At 44.6% G+C, this 23458-nt stretch overlaps 1 protein-coding gene across 1 annotated transcript in view; it reads right to left on the bottom strand.

Annotated features, from left to right (window-relative positions):
* Positions 1–23178, bottom strand: part of TBX15 (T-box transcription factor 15) — a 171104-nt gene extending 147926 nt beyond the window's left edge. Inside the window, exon 1 of the mRNA XM_084832192.1 lies at positions 22977–23178. Coding sequence (XP_084688318.1) covers positions 22977–23178 — 202 coding nt within the window. The remainder of the gene's footprint in view (positions 1–22976) is intronic.
* Between the last annotated feature and the right edge of the window lie 280 nt (positions 23179–23458).

Genomic DNA, 23458 nt, shown 5'->3' with positions numbered 1-23458 from the left:
CAACTTCAAATCTCCGGCTCGCCCTTCTTATAGAATCATAGAATAGTAGGGTTGGAAGGGGCCTACAAGGCCATCGAGTCCAACCCCCTGCTCAATGGAGGAATCCAAGTCAGAGCATCCCTGACAGATGGCTGTCCGGTCCAGCCTCATCTTGAAGGCCTCCAGTGTGGGAGAGCCCACCACCTCCCTTGGTAATTGGTTCCATTGTCATATTGCCCTTACAGTCAGGAAGTTTTTCCTGATGTTCAGCCGGAATCTGGCTTCCTGGAACTTGAGCCCATTATTCCGTGTCCTGCACTCTGGGATGATCGAGAAGAGATCCTGGCCTTCTTCTCTGTGACAACCTTTCAAGTACTTGAAGAGTGCTATCATATCTCCCCTCAGTCTTCTCTTCTCAAGGCTAAACATGCCCAGTTCTTTCAGTCTCTCTTCATAGGGCTTTGTTTCCAGTCCCCTGATCATCTTTGTTGCCCTCCTCTGAACCCTCTCCAGCTTGTCTGCATCCTTCTTAAAGTGCGGTGCCCAGAACTGCACACAGTACTCCAGATGAAGCCTAACCAGTGCTGAGTAGAGGGGAACTAGTACTTCCCGGGATTTGGAAGCTATGCTTCTATTAATGCAGCCCAAAAGAGCATTGGCCTTTTTTGCAGCCACATCACACAGTTGGCTCATATTCAGCTTGTGATGGACAACAATTCCAAGATCCTTCTCGCTTGTAGTGTGGTTGAGCCACGTCTGTTTAAAGATAAAGAACCACGTTCTTATGGTTCTTTATCTTTAAACAGAGCTAGGACTGGACAGCCCTTCAAAGCGAGGGCTGTCCTTTGACAGCTCTTCAAACAGAGTAATCTCCACTGTAAAATAGGACAAACGGTCACCCGGCTGCACAGTAAAAACTTGCATGTCAGGGAGAAGGGGCCTAGCTTAGCTTTCTCCCTAATACTGTAGTCTTCTATGTGTGTTCTTTTGTGTAGAGGCGCATTCAGTCATGTGCACCTGCAGTCTCAGCTGGTACACAGGCACAGGTTTGCCATTTCAATGACAAGTAGGCTGAGGTCCCCAGACGGGCCAGCATCAGAGGTCAGCATGCTTGAACAACTGCCAAGGCCTCAGCCCCCAGAAGAGCCCATTGCTAACTGCTGCAGCTACTGCTGTTTCTCCTCACTTCCTTAAAATTCACTCATTTGCTCGCCTGCCCTCTCCCTCCGGGCAACAGTGAGGATTGGGCCTACTGCAGCCCAGAAGAATAGGACTGATGAGCAAGCAGGTAGCAGCAGCAACTGCTCCCCCTCCCCCCTCCTCTTTCCCCCGTCACCTGCTTGTTTGCCCACTGCTCTCTGAGTGAGGAAGGGGCCAGTGGTGAGGGAGGGAGCCAACAAAAGGAGGGGGTGGTCCATGGGGACCCCACCAAGGGTATCTTGCATGAGGGACCCTCAAAATCTAGCACTAGCTGTCCTCAGATATCACTCTGAGGCTAACTGTTTCTCCCCTAGCAATCCACGTAGGGGTGCAACTAGAAAAGGTTTTCCTAAAGTGGGTCTCCTGACCTCGAATCATGAGGTAACAGGACAGATAGTAGCGTGCTGGAGAAAACTGTGTCACCCAGACTCTCCTACAATACAAGGAAAACAGCAGAACGTAACTGGGTGTGGCCGACCATTTTTCAGCATAGAAATAGAAGGCAGGGTTTCATAGTTAGTGGTCCATGATCCTCTAGACCTCTACTGTCCAATAGGTATTATTCTATTAATATTTTTGTTGTATTGTATTATTCTGCTGTCATGCTTTGTTACAGTCAATGGCTGCAACAAACAAATTCAACTTAATAAACTTACTTTATTAAATAACTAACAAAATAATTACCAAACTTACATCTCTGATACAATTATGCTAAAGCAAACTTGTTTTATTTATTCTGTGTGTTACAATAGAAGTCCTTTCATGTTCCTTCTGCTGCTTCTATATTTCTCTGTGAAGCTGCTGCTAACTCATTTCTCCTTAAACAACCCTTAGTTTCAGTTCAGGAGACCCAAACAGATCCTGGCCGTAGGCTGCAGGATAGACTGGGAAATCTCCATCTTTCTGATAGTGGTAGGTCCTGCATGGGAACATGGCCCAGAAAAGAGGGTGGGGAGACCAGAGTTGATTAAAAACAGGGTCCATCAGGATTTGCATTTACCAACTTTCTGTGTGTCTTATTATTTATAATCGATCCCTAATAGGGGTGTTCATAAGACATACAGACACACACACACACACCCATGTATTCATTCAACATGTAAGGGGAAACAGGACCATATTCACTAGCGCCACCTCCAATGTTGGCACATCCACTTGCCACACTCTCTGGCACCTGAGCATACCCCATGAATGACAAAGGACCCTTGCACATACCGCTTATGCACATAAGGCTCTTCCGTGCAATGACTCTCATTCGTGCCAAATGCGTGACTACCAGTGGCCATGCCATGGTGTGGGATAGCACTAGCAGACACGGTCCCGCTTCCCCCTCCCCAATGCTTTCAATAGGGGAGCAGAGTCTGAACACCCATTTGATAGCCCTTGATAGCTAATGGTCAGAGTTTCAGATCACATGGCAAAATCCTACAACCAGCTAATATGATGCATTCTACTGATAATAGACATGTTCACTACAGGTTATTGCTTACACTGGACAAAAATAACCATACATGATGACTCTGGCTACGACTTACACCAAGGATGGGCAACCTGTACATCCCCAAGGGCCCCATGAGCAGTTGGATGGGCAGCTGGGGGCCGCACACAGATACATGCCACAGGTTAATTCCTCCTCCTATCCCAGCGATCTTACTTACTTTGGTAAATCAGACCTGCTGCAGCAGGCAACTCTATGGTGCCAGGATACGGGCAGCTCTACGGTGCGGGAGGGTGACACAGCATGTTCCTGCACCGTAGAGCCTGATGCAGAAGGCATGCAGTTGGAAGTAATGAATTCTGAACTGCGGAACTTGAGTTCCAGGATTGAACAGAGCTCAGTCCTTCCACCCAAAAGGCCACTCTTGGTTACCCCAAGTTTTCTTAATCTCAGCAGCATAATTTGGCATTGGGGAAACTCATTTTGTTGTTGCTATTGCTAAACAATTAGTTCTCAGAAATCCTTGCCGGTCTACTGTAAATTGCCCAAAGACCTACCAACAGATTCAGTTCAGCCTTCTGTCCACTCCTGTTCTGGAGAACCTGAAAGCTTGCACAATTCTGTGGAATACTGGTCAGTCCTAATAAAGGTGTTGCCCAGCTGTGGATTTTGAATGTTGTATATGGTTGCACATTTTTAATAAGGCCTGATAGCATCAAATAACAGGTGGATCTGTTGTTTTCTGATAGATCTGGTGACTGAGCACTGACAAGGCCTGGGCACCAGGTCTACCAAAATAGACCTTTGAAAAGCCACCTCTGCTGCTTCTCAACAAGTAGATCTGGTGGCCAGTCGATGCCTTTCTACCTTCAGTTGAATCTTTCAGTTCTTTGTGTGGTTCCCTTCACCCCTGGCTGTAATGGCCCTCAGCCCAAGCAACATTGCAAGCATGAAGGACATGGTTAATATGGGATGCGGGGGTGACCTGCTCATCTTGCAGTTCACTCCTAGGCTCTGCTCTGCAGGCAACTCACGATAGATTTAGGTTCCTTTGCACAGGGTTATTTATTACTGCAATACATAAGAAAACACTACCTTCTGAGGAGCTGTGTGGCATAATGTCTCAGCATCATGGCCTGTGCTAAAAGAGGAGAGGCCCCACACAGGCCTTTCTGCCAGAACTAAAATGTCTACGTTCTCTTAAAGCTATATACACACACATGCAGGGCATCTCTACACTAGCCTAAAATCCCATTGCGGGTTGCCGTGTTTTCCAAACCCAGCACACAGTGTGCAGGGGGTGGCTTCTAACCCACCCCACGACCCATGGTTTGTTGTGGGGTGGGTTAGACGCCACCCCTGCCATGCCACATGCCGGGTTCAGACAACATGGCATGGGTATTTAGGTAAAGGCTGGTCACGCCAGCAGCACGTGCGAGGATGGGGAAACATGCTGTGTTGTTTCCCCCTGCATATCCCTGTGTTTCTTGGTGTGATGATAAGTGGGCATCTCTACACCAGCCTAAAATCCTGCATTTAAAACGGGGCTTTCTGCTCCCGTTTTAAATGCAGGGTCACAATGACTCCCTTTACCACCCACTTCCTCTCCCCCACCCCCTTCCCCCTCCTTCTCCCGGTATCTGAGTCTTCCATTCTCTTTCACTGAACTCGCTCCTCGTCTTGCCACTTTTATTCTTTTCATGGAGGAAACCGAAGCAGAACACAACGGGGTAATTTGATAGCTCATGATCTGCGATCTATTTAAAAATGGAACAAAAGGCATTTAGTGCCCTTGGATGATCACAGCGTCATGTAAAGAGCCCACAAACTTCCATGAAGGAGCAATCTCAATTGCACGATAAAAGCTCATTGTGAAGGAGCCCACATATATCCCAACAGCCTGCTGTAGAACGTAAAATTGCACTGCATGCTACAATCAATGTCACAGCTCCCTAAAACAACCAAGAGAGTGTTTCCACCAGTGATTTACTCCCAGCCGGCTGCTGTTGAGGTCATCAGGGACAGATGACGTCGTGGCCATCCAGCAGCCACCCCGGAGCTTATCACGGAAAAAGTCTTGGATTTCCCGAGACTGCTTAAAGTCTGATTCTTTCCTTAAGTTGGGTTCTCCCCGGTATAGTTGTATGCCCCAACCCCCGCTCAGGTATGCTAGCCTTGCCCAGGGGTGTGCCTTTCACCATGACCCCAGTCAAGGGGTGTTTCCCCCCATTGGGGTGAATGAGGCCCGCCCTCTCAATGACCACAGACATTACAGAGAACCCCCTCAACTGACATGGCACATTTTAAAGCCCAGCCCAATTCCTTAAGTGTGATTAAGCGTGATTTTGAGGCTCTGATTCACTGCCTTAGGAAGTAACTACTTCACAGCTTCCTTATAGAGATCCTGTGTGTTAAAGTGGGGGCTGGTTTCCGTCTCTTTCCCACAACAAATCCATTAGTGTCTCCTCAGAAGTAACTCCCATTGTGGTCAATGAGGTCCTATGGGTTAAAATGGGGGCTGGTTTCCCTCTTTGTGTTCTCCCCCCCCTTTCCGAGCACAAGCATGTGTGTGTCTACTCGGAAGTAACTCCCATTGTGCTCAATAAGGCTTGCTCCTGAAATGCAGGTGTATCTGGACTTTCAGGGGAAAGGAGAAAGGGGGGAAGGGGCAAGGAGAAGCCTCTCTTATTGGTTGAGCAGCCCCTGCCAGTCAGATGACGCTCACCCCAACCCCCATCCCCACCAGGAAATATATTCTGTGAAGTGATTTTTACTGTCGCAGAGAATCTGCTCATGGAGCCCTGCTCACAGCAAAGCCAATCCTTTAAAAAAAAATCTGGTACTCCTCCATTAGCTTCTCCTTCCATTGTTGTGGAAAGACGGCCCAACACACCAGGAGACTGGATAACAGCACTGGACTACACTGCAGAGTTGTCATACACTACTCTACCCCACTACCCAGTAAAAAGAGACTAATGGGAATAACAACACCAAGCTTCTTTGCAGGGCTGGTGTAACCCATACTCTCTCAGCCACAGCCACCCTCCTGTAATGTAGCCATAATAATGATGAACTTTATACATATGCATTCTCAGGGTAATTTTTTTTAATGTTTACAAACTCAGGAAAAAATATTAATAAGACCTGACTAGCAAGACCATGAACTCCTATCTTGGTTCCTACCTTTTTTCTTTTCTTTTTTTTGGTAGACATACTTCTGTCCAATCTGAGCTACACGAAAACCCTGGATTTCTGAATTGGTTTTTGGAGCAGCAATCACTTCCCACTATGGAAGACCCCACCCTCACCCCAAGGGCTTTAAAATGAACCAGGAATTTCCTTCTCCAGACAGTGGGTGTGTCAAACATTGCTATGACTAAAACATTTTTCAAAACATCATAATGGGGAAAGAAGCATATTGAATTGAACTGCCGTCCTCCCTAACAAGATACATAAAACAGAAGTAATCTCATGAGAAAGGCTTCTGCAAATAATGAATAATAAATAATAAATGCTGGTATAATGCAAAATGTACTTCATGAAATGAGGAACAAAAGAAGAATGGAACCAAAATGACAGGAATAATCCAACAAACAACTTTTTCAAAATTCATAATGGGAGGGAACTAAGGTGTGGTTGAACTGGCTGGTGAGAAAACAAAGCAAAACATAGACAAAAATAGGGGAATAATATCACACACGCGCGCGCGCGCACACACACACACAACTGAGGGAACTAAATTCAAATTATTTAATTTCATTTTCCTAACTAGGGTAGAAGAAAACTGATTCACTACTAAATCTACATAACGACACACAGAGACAACAAGAAACAACAACCGAGAAAGTAGGGTATCTCAAAGAAAGATTTTTCAGGAAAGTATTGCGTTAAAGCAGAAAGGAAAGAATTTTGAATGAAATCACGAACAAATAATACTTGAAGCTACTCCACCCCACCGCACCACAGAACCCCTCACTTCCTACTTCCAAGCTGCTACTAGCTACACTGTACACAGCAAATAAACAACTGAAAGAAACGGAAGAGACAGCGAGAATATCAATAATACTCAATCCTTCCCCCAAAGCACAGTGATTGGAGTCCCTGGTAAAATGTTCCCTAGTATTAGAAGGTGGACCTGGCTGTCACTCAGCCACCACCACCACCCCCATAATCAGTGTTTTCGAGAAATGAAACCAACAGCTGCTATTTGCACAAGACACAAAGTCTGTGTGTCTCCAAAGAATGAGTCAGTAATGAAGCCTTGTTCAGATCTGCCTTTGATTCTGAGGGATTCAAAGGGAAGGCCCTTTGCATCTGGAAACACCAGAACCAGGCCAAAGCAGCCCAGCTCTGCTCAAGCTTCTGGCTTCATCCAAATTTGATGCATAATTTGGAATTTGAGTGAACATGGAAAGCCTTTAACACAACATGTGTTAAGTTTTTTTGTTAATTGAATTGAATAGCCAAAGGCTCATGAAAAATGTAGTGAGAGGATTAAAAATGTCTGCATGTGAATTTCTTCAGCCAGTAGGACTAAGTGTCCAGGCAATTTTAAAAGATGTATACTGAAAACATTTCAATGGTTCCTATAAAATATGTCTCCATAATAAAAGACAGATTTATTAATAAATGGCAGCGGCTCACAGACACAAGGGAACTATTAATCTCTCTTGGTTTTATATATAAACCTAGGGAAATGTCCATCATTTAAACAGGCAGGGTGCGTATGGAGTGAAGGCTGAAACTTTACACACAGCACACTTTGCGCTTTCCCCATGCAGCAGAAAGTTTTGTCAACAATAAAGCAATATGGTACTTTATTTTTCACTATGGGAATGTAAAGCAGGCAGGTTGTTTAATACTTTCAAAGAAAAGAGCAATTATTTTGAAATGGCAAGACTTCTTTGTAAGATGTAGCTTTTAATTAGAAATACAAAGATTGTATTTGAGCTGCCTGAAGAAGAGCCTTTGTCTAGCAAGTGTACAATGTGTTTTATATGTTGAGACTATATATGGTCTATGTATGGTCACCCAGAAGTAAGCACCACTGAGTTCAATGGAGCTTGCTACAAGATAAATATGCATAAGTGTGGAGTCTTAGCAGAATATCCTAAAGAGCCAAAATTTGTAGCCAGGAAACATTTAAAGTTAGGAAGTTCTTTATAATTATAATACAGCAAAAAACAAAATAAAACCCTCCTTTTTTTAACAGAGACCGTGATATCATGTTGTTGTTGCTGCTGATTTTTTGTAGCTTATGGAAGTGCTGACAAACTCTTTTGACAATCCATATAAATTAGAGCTGCATCTTACCAAATACGGCTTTTCTCATTAGGCAAAAGGAGCAAAGTGATACCTGCTTGTGATAGCAGGATTGTATCATATCATTTGTCATGGAAGTTGCTAAAGGAAGAAACAAATGAGTCTTGTTTCAGGATGAATTCTGATTAAAAACAAAAACAAAAAAAACCCAGAGTAACATTTCCAAATCCTATGGGCAGAGTTTCAGTGAGCCAACCTAGAAAAATGGCATTTCACCACAAAAAGGTTAGTCTAAGTGCAAGAGTGCTCCTTGGCTAGATCTACACTAGTGTTTTTTATCGCTATTGATAACCCATTCAGGCACATTACACATTCCATATACTGCTGTTCTAGCATTATTTCCTGCTTTTTATTCCATATTATCAAAATACCACAACAGATGTCATTGTGTGTGCTCTATGAGGTATAACTAAGTGTACAAGAGGGACAATAGCATCACCATGATGGGGTCATATTGATGTGACATGACGTGTAGATCTGGCCCTTGAAAAACAGGCCATTCTTTCTTAATCTTTGTAATAAAATTTATTGGAGAAAAAATTAAAATAGGACTCTCACTGGCCAAAGTCCACACTTTTTCCACATTTGGGGGAAAAGAACAATATGAATAGTGTTTGATATTTGAGATTATTAAAACATATAAATTGGGGTGGATGGGGAAGGGGATAGTTTTAAAAATTTGAAAGGGGAAAAAACTGCCAAAGTGTGGAATTAATCGTAGATTTTTCAAAATCATTTCATGTGGTCATCAACCTCCTAGAATTTATGTAACTCTTATCCGTTTCATCAGACTGAATATCTGTGTTGATAAATGCATATAATAGTGTTGTACTATCATGTTGGGACTGGACTTCACAGTTGGCTGGTATAAATTAATAAGTGGGACCTGCCAGAAAATGTTGCTTTGTATCTTTGTAACCTCTAACAGGCAACCCTCTATTCAGGGTTCCAGCCAGCCAGGATATATAATTGAATCCTGGAGGATCCTCTAGGATACTAGCTGTAAAGTGCTGAAGCAGGGCATTTCATCCCCTGTAGTTTTCTGTTTTTTCTTTTCAAACTGAAACTCGACATTCCATTCTCAGACTTGATTGGGGAGGGGTGCCCCCTTAGGATTTTTAAAAAGATGTTAGCACTTCTGCAAACCTTGGGATTTCATAAAGCATGCTGATACTGCCCCCCCCCCCCACACACACACACACTTGTTTCTCAGTAGCCCCATTTTGGCTCCAATCTTGTCAGCACTCACTACTTGAGTTCACTATTAGAGGGAATGATGCTTGGCACAATCTGTGAACCAATAGGCAGCACTCATGTATTTATGATCTTGCAGTAATGGTAAATTACCAGCCAAGCCATCAGACCCCTTCATCTTCTACCCCTACAACTCCATTTAAAGTAAAGTGATTGCAGTAGTAAAAATATAAGGGGAAATCCAACAGGAAGTTATCCATATGTCTATATTAAAGCTTTGTTACCTGGACTAGCCTGAGGAATGTAGCACACTACATATCTAAATAAGTACAAGTGTGTGAGAAATAGGCAACTCAAAAAGCAAGCAGGAGCTGGGGTCATTTCACACAATCCAATATTGGTTTTGAGCACCCAGTAAATTCAATGCATGTAACAGCAGTATGGCTATCTGACCATGGGTATTACTTTTTTCTTTTATTTTTTCTTACTTCATACCCTTCTAGAAACTGATTGCTCCATCTTGTGGCCAGATTAATTTTCATGGAATGAAATGAATTAAAAAAATATGATTCTTGTATGCTGAAAATTGTTCTGACTGTGAAATGGACAAATCATACAACCGCTTTACTGCATGACCTCCCATAATGCATTGGGTTTTTGTTTTATGCTCAGGGTTGGTCTTGTATTTGTGAATTGGCTTAGATTAAATTCATGCTCTTTGATTTAGGTGCTCAGGTCTCAAATAATACAAAGGAGATAAAACATAATCTGTATATAACATGCTTGATCATAAACTATGCTGTGTGGTATCCTTTTTGAATAGCATATCTGTAGTCTTGGTTCAGAGGTATTGTTGAAACCCACAGGAAAACTCACTCTGCAGCCCTTGAGTGGGGTCAGTCAAAAAGAAATTGCAAGTATTCACTGTCAAATTGAAATGTGTACTTTCACAGGCAATGTACTTCTGACTAACATTAAAAACATACTCCTTCAATATGCAATATTCACTAAAAACAAAATACTTGTAATGTAATGTCTCTGCATTACAAGATGTAAGTAAATCATAAGTAAATAAGACTCCACTCTTAGCTACTGATAGAGCTTTCATCTATACAGTAACAGAGAAATAACTATAAATGCTATTGAAGCCTATTTAAGCATACTTGTATTGGAAATCTATATAAAAAGACCAATTGAAAGCAAGTTAAAATTATCATTGTTGTACACTGTAAACTGCCTTGAAACCTCAGGACTGAATCTGATTAAAATCTGAATGTTAATTTTAAAATCTGAATTTAGTGTGCACTTTCTAATACAGAACAGGCATATGAGAACATTTCTCATGTTCATATGAGGCATATGATGGAGATTGAAACATTTTAAAAACATACACAAATCCTAAAAATATAAATCCTAAAGAGCTGAGCCTTTCAAACTCCTGATGCAATGAACCCTTACTCACTCAAACAGTGCCGGAGAGTCACCAGCAGGGCTTCAGCGGATGTGCACAAACAGTCTGCAAAGTAAGGGAACCTTTTCTGAAGTTTTATTCTGACCCTCCTTTTCTCCCTCTCTGCTTTTCCATCTGAAAAAAACATCAGTTTCTCTGAAGACAGATATGGATAGGGCTGGGTGATGAAGCTGGAGGACGCCAAGTTGTGTCGATATTTGATATAATAACTCAGGCCCAAATGGGAGATGTGATAGATGATTTGTATGTCATTCTTTGACTTTGACTTGTAATGAAATCTCTTTGGATTTGCTTAGAAATCACAGCCCAGACTGGAATGTCTTCTGAATCCCACTTCTTCCTGCTCCTACAGATGTAATAAAATAATATTGTACGGAAACAGGGGGTATTTAAAATGCATGTAATCTTTTTAAATGAAGACATCAGTTGACACATAGCTCTTTTTCTCCACCTCTTGTAGCCTTGAGTACACCTGGAGTCTCCCACTGACACCTTTATTGCAGGTTAGTCTACAGCAGAATGAGGTAACTGAGATGCTCAGCTGGTAAAGTGGATTGCAGGTGGAGTGGGGTGGGAATTTTTAAAAATGCATCCCTACATTTAAAACTCCCTGAAAATAGAACACTAGCACTCAAAGGCTTTGGTTAGAAAATTTCTCACCTATGTACACTATCACTGTATTTGCAGGGAGCTGGATTTTTGCTTTAAGTAGGGGGACCTTTCAAAAGTGTGGTGAAGGTGTGGTGAGTGTTGGACTGGGACTTCAAAGATCCAGGTCCTAGTCCCTACTTGGCTATGAAGCTCACAGGGTGACTTTAGGCCAGTCACTGACTCTCAGCCTAACCTACCTCACAGGGTTGTTGTGAGGATAAAATAGAGAAGATAAAGACCATGCAAGCTGCCCAGTTCCTTGCAAGAGGAAAAAAGGTGGAATATAAATGTAGTAATAATAATGTTTAGAAGTGGCACGCCTCCCTGTAGTTTGAAGTGATACAATCCATTCTACCACCTCATTCACACCTCATTCTTCTGCGTGTATAGATCCACCATGCTTATTTTGCCTCCCCATAGGAGGAATTTAAGAAGCCTGGCAGTGGGAATTCTCCAGTACAGTGTGAGATACAGATTTCTACAGAGGCAAGTCCCCCTCCCCCCACCCAGTTCTTCTCCTTTCCTCAAGACTCAGAGGTCAAAGCTGGATGAACCTGACCAGATCAGGGGTGCATGTCCAGGCTATTAGACTAGCTCACATCTGGACAGCTCTAGATGTGTTGATCTGCAATATCATTTTTTAACAGTCCCAATCTCTGCCTTACCCATCTCAGTGGGTTGCTGTGAAGATAAGTGGAACCCAAAAAAATATAACTTTGTGCATTGCCCTGACTTTCTTGGAGGAAGGATAGGGCACACATTAACATATAAATTAATATTAATACTTAGGGCATGAATTTAAATATTTTCCAGTGTCATTTATTTCAATAAAACTACTTTGCTGGATTGCGTCCTTAGTATATTCCTAAATATTCAAAGTACTACTCATACATTATGTCAGTAATCCTTAATTACGTAGAGTAGGCCAGTATTAGTACACTACTGACTACTCTACTCAGAAAACTACTCAGGACTGGGCCCAGGTTTACCACAATGCAATGCCTGTCCTCAGGTATACAGTGTAGACTTAGGAGTCTGTTGGCATTGTAATTTCCATAAAGCAGAGTTTTGCCCTATTTGAGAGTCAAGCCAGATTGTCAAATGTAGTTGGGTAATGATCAGCAGGAGATCAAATTAATGACAAGATATGCAAATACCTTTAAATATATATTAGGATACTGAAAGGGTCTAATTGATTTAAAAGGAAACCTATTGGCCTGTTACTGAATATACTCACTGTTGTAAAAATATTAGTAGCAAGTAAATAGCAAAAAATCTACTACTTCTTTCCTTGAGGAATGGGTAATGGAACTATGGCAAGTAGCTGAAATGACAAACTGCACAGCCTACTGGGAAGTTCCACTGAGCATGTCCCATTAAAATGAGCAGGACTCACACAAGAACACTACTGTGCCTTTGCACCACTATTATTCATTTCCGCAAGGCCTCTGCAGAGGAACTGTCCCACAGATTGTGCCCAAACCTAACAGTACTGTGTGAATATGTGAGACAAGGCAACGTTCAAATTATTTCAGTCATCCCTGGTTGCCTTTTACACAGTTTTGCAAAAATAATACGTTTGTCTTATTCTTGAATGTTCCATTTCATTTATTTCATTTCATTACTGTCCGATACCCAAAACTCTCTGGCCAGTTCACAAAAATTATAGTACAAATACAAAATTACAATACAAATACAATGTTGGGTTTTATAATACTCTAACTGACCACGTATAATTTATTTTCCAGTTTTTATTTTCTTCTTTGCTCTATCATTTTTTGCTTTGTTTTCCCTTGAAATATGATCATCTGATTTGGTAGTGGGGTTGGTGCAAACATTCTGAAAAGCCATTAAAAATGCTTTACTAAAATTTGGCATGACAATTGGCTTTCAGCCTAGATCCACCAACGCAACTGTTTTAAAACCAAGCTCATGTCATTCCCTTGAATGAGGCTGGACTGTCTTGCATCCAGTAAACCCAGTTTAATTGTTGGGTGTTTCTGGTTAGTGGGGGGGGGGATATTTTCAGCATTATGGAATTTCACTCCCCTTGGTTGGACACGAAGCACAAGATCATAAAAGTGCGATACTTCTATGTGTGAAAAAACAATGTAACACTTTCCATACGGCATTATTTCTTTTCCTCCAATGTTCACAATCAATGAGATATATACCATTCCAGTTTTATTAGAGACAGTTTCTCATCAAGGTCTGTACAAATATTTCATGTTCCCGAGTTCCAATCACATATTAAGTAAATATTTCAGAATTCTAGATGTCAGCAGCCCAGATACAAAGGATTGTTTGTCATCTGTTCCCAAAATATTTTCTCCTGAAAATGATTTGGCATGAGATGGCCATGTTCAGCTTCAGCCTGAAGCTGTAGTTTAGTGATAGGATGTATGCTCTCAATCCCTGGTGTCTTCATGTAGGGCTGGAGAAAAGCTCTGCCTAAAAACCTGAAAAGCTGCTGCCACTCAGTGTATTATTATGCTAGATGGACCAACTGTCTGACTTGGTATGAGGCAACTTCCTAAGTCTCCTTGAGTCATTCGTAAGCTCCCACTTAGATGCAACCGATTTAAAAGCTCAAATAAAGTAAATGATTTGCCTTGAGCAAAATGGAGGCTGGTGTGGTTAAGGCCACTGCAGTCATTAACTGTGTTGTGCACTTACTCCAAAGTCAAGGAATAAAAGTTACTTTGTGTTTGTCGCACTCCTTTATTTCCCCCCTTTTAGATATGCACACCACAGCCTTATTCAGCAAAACGCTATGTGTGTTTATGTGTGTATAAGTCGTACAACTTACAGTTTGGAAATAACTGTATTTCAGATTAGTACTCAGTTATCAGTTACTTTGAAGAAAGAAGGAAGGAAGGAAGGAAGGAGGGAGGGAGGGAGGGAGGGAGGGAGGGAGGGAGGGAGGGAGGAAGGAAGGAAAGATTTTAGCCTGCTGAAATCAATAGGCTTAAGCATGCCTAACTCCACATATGATAGGGCTTTACTGTAATGTAAAAATGTAAAAAATATCACTTTGATCATAACATTACAGGGAAATAATATTCTTAAATGTCAGCTTAAAAAATAAATAAGAGCGCTTTGGGTATGATTGAACCAGACAGTTGCTTCCCCCACATATGGAACTGGGGAAAGCAAAAGCATTTGCCTATTTCGTAGGGGTTACCAAAGAATCTGATAGACTCAAAAGGCATTATTATTGCACTACTCTGTTTGTTCTGAGCATGCATATAAAGGGCCAGTAGTATGGGTGAGGTGGACCAGCTGAGACAGAGGCCTGGGACAGAACTGAGGTGAAGAAATTTGCATCATCTCTGTTCACTACATCCTCCACTCTTTTATGAAACTTTAATTCTGTTCTCTGTAAATGACAAACAGCTAAGGAACTCCATTTCCTGTTTCTCTGTGCATTGTAAACTAAGTATATGTTCTCTTTCCATCTTCTGTTTGTTTGCAAGTGAGCTACCTGAACATCCCAACTACTTATGTGTCCCTTAGTAACCACCTTTTATTTTGAATAATGTTGATTTGATCAAAGCATTACACCTGCCTTCCTGGACTTCTAGTTATCTGGACAGCAAACAGGCCATTTGGACTGAGGTTATATTATACTCATAGTACCCATGCATTGTTTCATACAGAGAGAGACCTATTACAGCAATCTTTAAATCTCCTGTATCTATGCTCAGAGTCTTATTTTGATACTTTAAATGCAAATACATGCTGAGTTGTGTAGAAGCTGTACAAACCCACACAAACCTCTTATAGCCAGCCAATTAAACAATTTTAGAAAATAGAAGGCCAGTTCACCCAGCTTATTTAATAATCTTGGGCTTATTTCAAGAATGGCTGACCGATCAACATCATCATCAATCACATCTATTTGAATAAGTTACCCAAAGGTTATGTGAACTGGCTGTTTAATTATGCATGTCAACACACATGATATTTGAGGATATTTAATTAATATGAAGTACTTAACACAAGTTAATACATTATTAAAGTGTCTCTTGATAAATTTAATGTTTAGAAAAATCATATTTGTGGGGAGATCAGCCAAACACACTGTGATGAAGGAAGTCAAATAGAGGGCTTATAACGCCATCAGTGCTAACCAATGATGGCAGGAGAAAGTCCACTTAGAATCTGTCATCTTTAATTTGCAGTTAATGAATTCATATGTTAAACTGTTGATTAATGGAATTAGTGCTTTCAACTCATATTCCTCTGCAGCTTCCTCTGATGGGTATAAGTATGCATAAGTATGTATTAAGTATAAGTATTATTAAGTATGTATTATTTATTTATTCATGAATGAATGAATGAATGAATGAAGCTCTCTGGGCAGTTCACAAAAATTAAAACCAAGGAGCACACAGTAAAACAATATAAAATATATAAAACATTAAAACCACAGTATAACATAACACATACTTAAGAATGTATTAAGTATGTATGTATTAAGTATGCATGTACTGAGGATGTATTGAGGATTTATTAAGTGTGTATAAGTAAGCATGTATAAGTATGCATGGAAAGCTTGTGTGGAGGACAACCTGACTTCCCAGATCAAATGTGCTTGGAATTCTTCCTTGTTTCCTTTCCCCATGGGAGCAATAAACAAACAGACAACTAGGCTCTGAACACTGCTAGGCAGCCACCTTCACCGCCTGCCATGCCCTGGACAGCATCCAGCCTGGGATCAGGAGGGAGAGCCCGAGGCCAAGTAGAAGGGCCGCCGACTTTATAAATATCCCTCCCACAGCTGCTGAAGCTGAGGTGTCTGGCTGAAGAGCCAAAGAGATACATTTGGGCACATCTTGTAGTATTATGAGGGTTGCTTAAACAGTTGTCTAGGGTTACAGACATTATATTTTACAATTCGCTCATAAGACTGAGAAGGCTTTTGAGAGGTTTGGGGCCAAGTGGCTCACACAAATTAGGGTAATTAGTGTTTAATTGCACTAAAACAAACGTATTTTTTTAGGGACTGACCCAGGTGCCATACATGGGGACTGGATGGTCAGGTAACTGAACAAGTTGATCGTTTAATTATTTGGGGGTGACATTTGCAGAAAGGGGGGTATGGAACAACCTCGCTAGCTGAGCTAAAAGCTACTCGATCCTCACAAGCCATTCTTGGGTTTGGCAGAGAAAATTCTCCCATCCCTTAGAAGTTTGTCCCCCAGCTACCATACAGTGCTAGAATTTCATGTCTGACTGAGACCAAGCAACTGGAAGCCTATCCTAAGAGCCCTACTAGGAGTTCTGTCTAAAACTCTGGCAGCATACGAGCAGAGGCGAGACTGATGCCAGTAAAATTTTGTTTTCGTGAGTGCTCCTTTCTATATCACTGTTCACTTCTAAAAAAAATGGATATGTTGCCAAGGAAAAGTTCTCTGGAACAAGGACCTAACACTAGAAGCAGTAATGGGGGTGGGGGGACACAATGTAAAAGCATTTAGAGGCACTGGGCATTAATCACCAGAATTTAAGACACTGGAATCTAGATCAGGAAAAACTTTGGTTAAGAAATACGTTCCAATGTCATTTTTCCAGGATAGATATGGAGACACTTCAAATCTCAACATTTTCACTATACCCATGTCTTATCAAGACTGCTCATCCACTAGTGTAGGAACTTTAGCAGCTTACCATCCTTTACTTACAGAAAGGTTTCTTTGCATTAAGGCTTCCAATAATTCCTTCACAATATTCTGAGGGGCATTATCAGAAAATTCCAGTTGAACAACATCTTTGGGGCTAAAGAAATTAAACCGCTTATCGTTACATCCTCTGTTGTGTCATCTATACTGAACCTAGTGGACTTAGCTCATTTTTATGATCCTGTAAAACTTGGTTTCCTTTTATCAAACTGGAAGGAACTGGCCAGAGTAGCAAATTTCCACAGCCACTCAGAAACTGGGGGGAAAATATTTCAATGCTCTTGCTAGATCTTCTTTGTTTTCCTCTGTTTGTCATTTTGTTAAACAACAACATGAAAGGGACCTCTGAGGAGGACCATTTGTGGCACAGCACTAAAGAAGACAGCAAAACGGACTTCACCAAACAATTACACAATGAACTTAACAAATGCAAGCCAAAAATGAAAGTAACCAAAATAAGGAAAACTCATGATGTATAAAACCTCTAATTTGTAGTACTGAAAAGCTTGACCCTCCTTATGTTTTGTCCTATTGTCTAATAAAGTACAAACACTATAATGCCAAAATTAATAAAAACAAATAGAACAGTAGTGCTCTTAATCCCCTCTCTGAGTTATTATCAACATAAAAGAGACAGAAGGGAAAGTCCTCCAGTTTGCCTTCCCGTGACCTCTAAGAGGGTTATTTTAACACACACTGTGATGACCGACACCGTTTACACTGTCCACATTTTATTATGGACAGCTGCACATAACAAACTTGTAGCCTGATCTGCAGCCCAGATAAACTGCAGCTATTGGACTGTGGCTGGCTAAATTCTGATCCTAAGCGAATTTACGAGGAAGGAGGACACAGTGAAAACACTGGATTTTCATAAATCTGGACAGCATTAGGCCACAGGTCCAATTGACTTCAATGGAACTGGCAACTCTGAACCTAAAACACATGATCTAATTCCCAGATAATGTGGATCATGTTGGGGGTCTGTAATTAAGCTTAAATTTTAGCACTATGCTTTAGCAGGGCTCTGGAGCAGGATACCAAATAGTTATTTGGTACAGACAGCAGCAATAGTCAACCCAGTTAAAGAAAAATACTTGGATTTAAGTTGATTGGTACCACCCGTCTAAATGCATTTACTCAGAAGTAAGGACCATAGAATCCTGTGAAACATACTTCCAGCCTAGTCAGTGGACCTAGGCTTAACTCCATTGACCTTAATAAAAGTAAAGACAGCATTAGGGCTGTCGTATAAAACCCCACTGATTCCATTCCAGTAATGTGTTTCTAGAGTAGCAAATATAACACACATATATTTGAAGAAAATCTCATTGATTTAATTGGAACTTTCTTCTAGGTAATTATGCCTAGGATCACACAAGTATGTAACATCCAAATAGCTCACCTTAACTGGATTGGGCTGCATTGCCAAAGCTTAAAACAGCAGTTCCCAAGATGTGGGGAAGGCACCCCCTTGGGAGAGGGATATCTGCAAGAGAGCACAAACTTCCACAAGGTGTAAGATCCAAAAGTACGTGGAGCCCTCCTCCTATCAAAATCCAAACACATTCCCCACTAGTTACCATTGGATTTGTAGGAGTGACTGCTTGCACCATCATCCCTGTCTGACTGTGGGGACATGATTACTTCGTTTTCATGACATCTCCCCATGGCCTATGTGCAGTTTTAGAAGGGGCCAGAGATGCACTGTTCTATCGTTTTCTAATGCCAGTGCTGGATTGGTCCACAGAATTTTGCACACAGCAGCAGAGGACACTCGCACTACTGTACAATGAACATCTGGGCACCTGGAACCCACGTTTGGTGCTGGGTGTGTATGTGTCCAAAGTGGTTGAGAATGGGGGGGGGGTGTTTTATAAGAAATGGGCAAACATCCAGATGTGTGTGTGCATGCTGGAGGGAAAGAGAGAGACCTCCCCCAACGCAGAGGAAGTCTGTATTCCTCCCACCTCCAAAAATGTATACCAAAGCACATGCAAAATAATATATTGCTTTGCCCTCAGTTTTTTGTTTGTTTGTTTTTCATTGTCACATACATAACTTCTTCACATTTTCCAGCTATTGCTATAGTACTGTAATCTGTACACCGTCTGCCCTGCAAGGAGATTCCTGTTGAATGCAAGAATTCATTTCACTCCGGAATCCTCTTCATAAAAGCCTCAGTTAAAAATCTCCCACATATATGTTATTTAAAACAAAAAACAAGGTGTCATAAAGCAGAAAATTAAACTGGGGATTTTAGGGAGGAGAAGTAAAGACTTCTAAAAAGAAGTGCGGATCTCCCTCCACCTCGCCCAGGATGACTGTGTGTGTGTGAGTGTGTGTGTGTGGTCCGTCCCCGTCCCCCCGCGAAGTAGGCGGCTGCATGTCATTGGCATGTGCCAGGCCAGCGGCTTCCGCGAGCCGCTCCAGCCACAGAAGGGAGCCATCCTGGGCCGTGGATGAGCCGAGCCCTGCGGGGTGGCGGCGCCCCCGAGCTCAAGGGGCCGGTTCTGGTCAGAGGAAGCCGGGCTCCGCGGTCTGCCTGGATGTCTGCCTGACCCAGCTGGCCAGTCACCTGCGTGAAACCGGCCGACGGGGCCAGGCAGACATCCAGGCAAGCCGAGGAACCAGCCGAGCTCTCCCAGCCAAGGCGGACACTCTCGGGCGGAGAGGAGGGAGGCGCCCCCGCCTCCGCGGCCTTCTTCTTCCCAGCGAATCCGAGCGCTCCCGCGGCGCCGAGTCCGGCGCGAAGGCCTCGCAAGTTTTCCGCCGACGGAAGTAGCGAGCGAAGCCGGGCGGCTTGGCCAGCCTGCGGATCGGGGAAGCCCTGGAGACAACCGGCAGCCCGAAGCCAGGGGGAATTTTTATGTCCGCCCGCTGGGAGACAGAATATGGCTTGCACAGTTATCGCCACGCTCTCTGTTTCTTCAACGGCACATTTCAGTTGGAGTTCGACTACAGCACCGGCGACGCTTGAGACCGCAGCTATGATCCAGTTTAAACACTTGGGATTCCAGTTCTATGGAAAGCGAATGCAAGGCCTGATGCAGAGCAGAGCTCAACTAAGGAGAAGGCAAAGTGGGAGAGCACCCCGCCGGTCACCCTAAAACAAAAAGCAGCCGCCGCCCGCACTGCAGCAGCGCCCCGTGCAATTGCGTAGACCTTCTTTTAAAAAATAAGCCCTTGTGATTAAACGACAAGCGATACTTGAGGTTGCCTGTTTTTATAATTGCAGCGAGTCCCCCCCGCCCCCCCCCACACACACCCATTAGGTAGCAAGCGCTTTTCGCGTTGGGTTTAAGGATTAAACGTTAATGATCGCAACTATCTGGGGATCTAGAGGGCTGAGATTTCTCTCCTATCGTTTTTTATTTCTTTTCTTGTTAGGTTTCTGTCCTGATCATTTTGGCGGTTTGTGCAAAAGTCATTTTAACTGTCATCCCCTCTCCCTTTGGAACCCGGGCTCCTCGGCGTGAGCGTGGAATTAGTTCCAAGAGAAGCCGCCGACGAAGCCAAGACCGCGTTTCCCCGGAGCGCCTTTCGTTTCACACGGGAAAAAAGAGCAGCCTCGGATTGTAATTTCCCAGGCGGGTGGCTGTTCCGACTCTCGGATCTTCGCAAGAAACGTGGCGTGTTTTTCTGTGGGCGGGCGGGGGGGGGGGACGGCGAATTCTCGCAAAGAGATGTCCCATTTTGTTTAATTTGGAGGAGAAATAACATTATTTTAAAAAATCAAGATCTCGGGAAATTGATCGCAGTGCGAAGTCGAAGTGCAGAACTGAGTAATAACTCCAGGTCCACAGGGAGGGTATGGGGGGGGGTCGGGGTCGGTAGGAAGGTCGCTATTTTTCTCTGTTATGACCCATTATTATTTCTGAGGCCGGAGAACACAGTTAAGACATTTGCGAGTAATGTCTTACACACACACAGATTTCACAGACTCACAGATGTCGCAACTAACTCACTTGCAAATAGGGCCTGAGTTTGCAAATCAGTTTAAAACCAACATTAATTGGGGACAAGATCCACCGAAAAGTTCTGTTGCGGAAACTTCTCTTGAAAGGAATGGAGGTTGCGCTAGAGAACAAGCTGGAAGCCTTCCGGGTGGATCGCGCCCTTCGAATTTTCGGAGGGGTGAAGCAGCAGCAAAGGGCCTTTCTTTCGAGACAAACCCCAAGACACGCGGGGCTGCGGGATCCGGACAAGCCTCCAGCCCGTAAGAGCCCAGAGTACGACTAATCTTTGAAAAATAAAATATAATCTCGCTGAGCGAGGACAGACGATGCGGGCGAGGAAACCAGCATCAAGACGGTCCAGGGGTGTTCCGCATCACGCCCGGATCATCGCCTGGAAAGCCAAGTCCCGCACCGATTCCACGGAAAGGGGCTTCCCGCTTGAGAAGGGTCGCCGGAACTTTTGAATGGGCCCTTCTTTGATCCTCCCCCTGTGGTTGAATTGGTGTAGATAATCTTATTAAATAAATGTCTATGATTTTGTTGTGGTTTTATGCCTCTAGATATACTAAATTTAAATAAGTTAATGGGGGCCGGGAAGGAGTTCGTTTTTAACACACACGAAAAAGAAGAGTTTTGGGAAATTACAAATTTTCATTCCATCCTAACTACCTGCACCATTAAATCCCTAGAATTTGTTATTATGTTTATAACAAGCAACCGTTATTTTAATTATAACTGAAGAGATTTTACAAAAACGAAAATAAAAGGAAGGATTCCCATCAAATTGAGTTTTTAAAACAGGAGGCCTTTCTAACAATGCATTGAAGCCAGAATATATATTATATATTCTTCTATAGACAGAACTGCTTAAAAACGGAAAATAGAAAACACCAGCAATCAAAACCTATCACAGGGAAGGTCTTTTTAGGGAGGCCCCAATCCTCTATCCAGCAGAATAAGACGCAACCCCACTTCGAATCGGGCTGCGTCTCTCTCATTTCAGGTCAGCCTCCGGACCCAGGGCAGGAGGAACAGAAGGGAGAGAACCGCCTTTCCTGACAGCGCGCCAAGGACGCCGATCGCCGGAGGGGAAAGTGTGACCCCCCCCCCCGCTGGTCCTTGCAAGAGCCCGCGATCTACTCCCAGACGCCGAATTCGCCTTGTCCGCTCCACGACCCGTCCCGTCCCCCGTCCCATCTCCGCTCCGAAGTTTTCACTCCACGTCGCTCCCGGTGGGGACCAGTTTGGCAGCTGAGCTCTTTGACCCAAAATAGTGGCCGGGCTTCCTTGCCAATCTCTAACAGGCCCTACAACCCGACTGCCCTCTCAAGCCTGGCCACCAGCTGGGCACCATCGCGTCTCTGCTGGAATTTAGCCAGACAGCCCCGCGCTTGGCTCCTGGCGGCCTGGCCCCGAGTCCCCTCGGCTCTCCCGGCCCAAGCACTCCACGTGGGGCGACCTGTCGGGCACGTCCATGGCCAGCTCCGCGCCCTCGGCCGGACCTCGAGGTGGGCCCTCGCCATTCCAGGTGAGACTTGCCCGGCGGCTATTAATAGCCACCAGTGGCCGATCTATTCCTGTCCTGCTGGCTGGCAGCAAAAGAAACACAAGGCGCCTCGGATGAGCGAGGGAGAGACACGCGTGGTCACAGGGTTCGGGACCTGGCTGCGGACTGGGACACGCACGCCTTCTCCGCCACCGGCAGAAGCACCAGCGACAGCGCTGCGTGAGAATCAAGCGAAACCCGCCGGGAACCTTGGGCGGTATCCAATGGTCGCCCTGTTTAGTTTAGGCCCATTCCCTTCAGTGGGTCTACTCTGTGTAGGAGCACCATTGGATCCTGGTCCTTCACCCCGACAATTACGACGCCCCGCCGCCGCCACCCCAGCCCTCGTCAGGAGAAGGTCCAGCCAGCCTCCCTCGGCCACAGTGGACGCTGCACCGCTGGGGCCGGTCCTGCCCTCCTGCGGGCTGCCGGCGTCGGTCTGCCTCTCTTCGGGAGCCGCCGCCGCCGCCGCCCAGAGCCCGCGTCCGCCGCAGGCCCCCGCCCCTCGCCGCCCCTCCCCGCGGCCACTCACCGGCGTGGAGGTCCAGGCACTGGGCGGGGTCGCCCGGGTCCGGCAGCGGCCCGTCGGGGCTGAGGCTGTCCGTGGACAAATCCAGGCCCTTGTCGCCCCAGTCGCGGAGCTTGCGCTTCTTGCTGGAGCCGATGAGCGCCTCCACGGAGAAGGCGTGCGCTCGCGAGCTGAGGGCCACTGCCGAGCGCCTCCTCTCGCTCATCTTAGCCGCGCGGCGGGAGTCCCGGGCCGGGCGGCAGCCGCGCCACCGGCCGCCGGGCTGGCCGAGGGCCGGACGGGGCTGGCGGCCGGGCGCAGGCAGCGGCAGAGCGGCGCCCCGACGTGAGCCCGCGCCCGCCCCGCGCCTACATGGGGGCCCGGGCAGCCCGCGCGGTCGCCGCCGCCGCCGCCGCTCGGAGCCGCGCCCGCCGCCCGCCGCTTGCCGGCTCTGATTGCGCCGAACTCCCGGGCGCCGCGGGCTCCCCTCGCCTCGCTCGCCGCGG

The sequence above is a fragment of the Heloderma suspectum genome, chromosome 2, assembly GCF_057233095.1.
Source record: "Heloderma suspectum isolate Gila_16-S chromosome 2, 16-S_ref, whole genome shotgun sequence".
NCBI classification, from domain to species: Eukaryota; Metazoa; Chordata; class Lepidosauria; order Squamata; family Helodermatidae; genus Heloderma; species Heloderma suspectum.
This window is presented reverse-complemented; position numbering and strand designations above follow the sequence as displayed.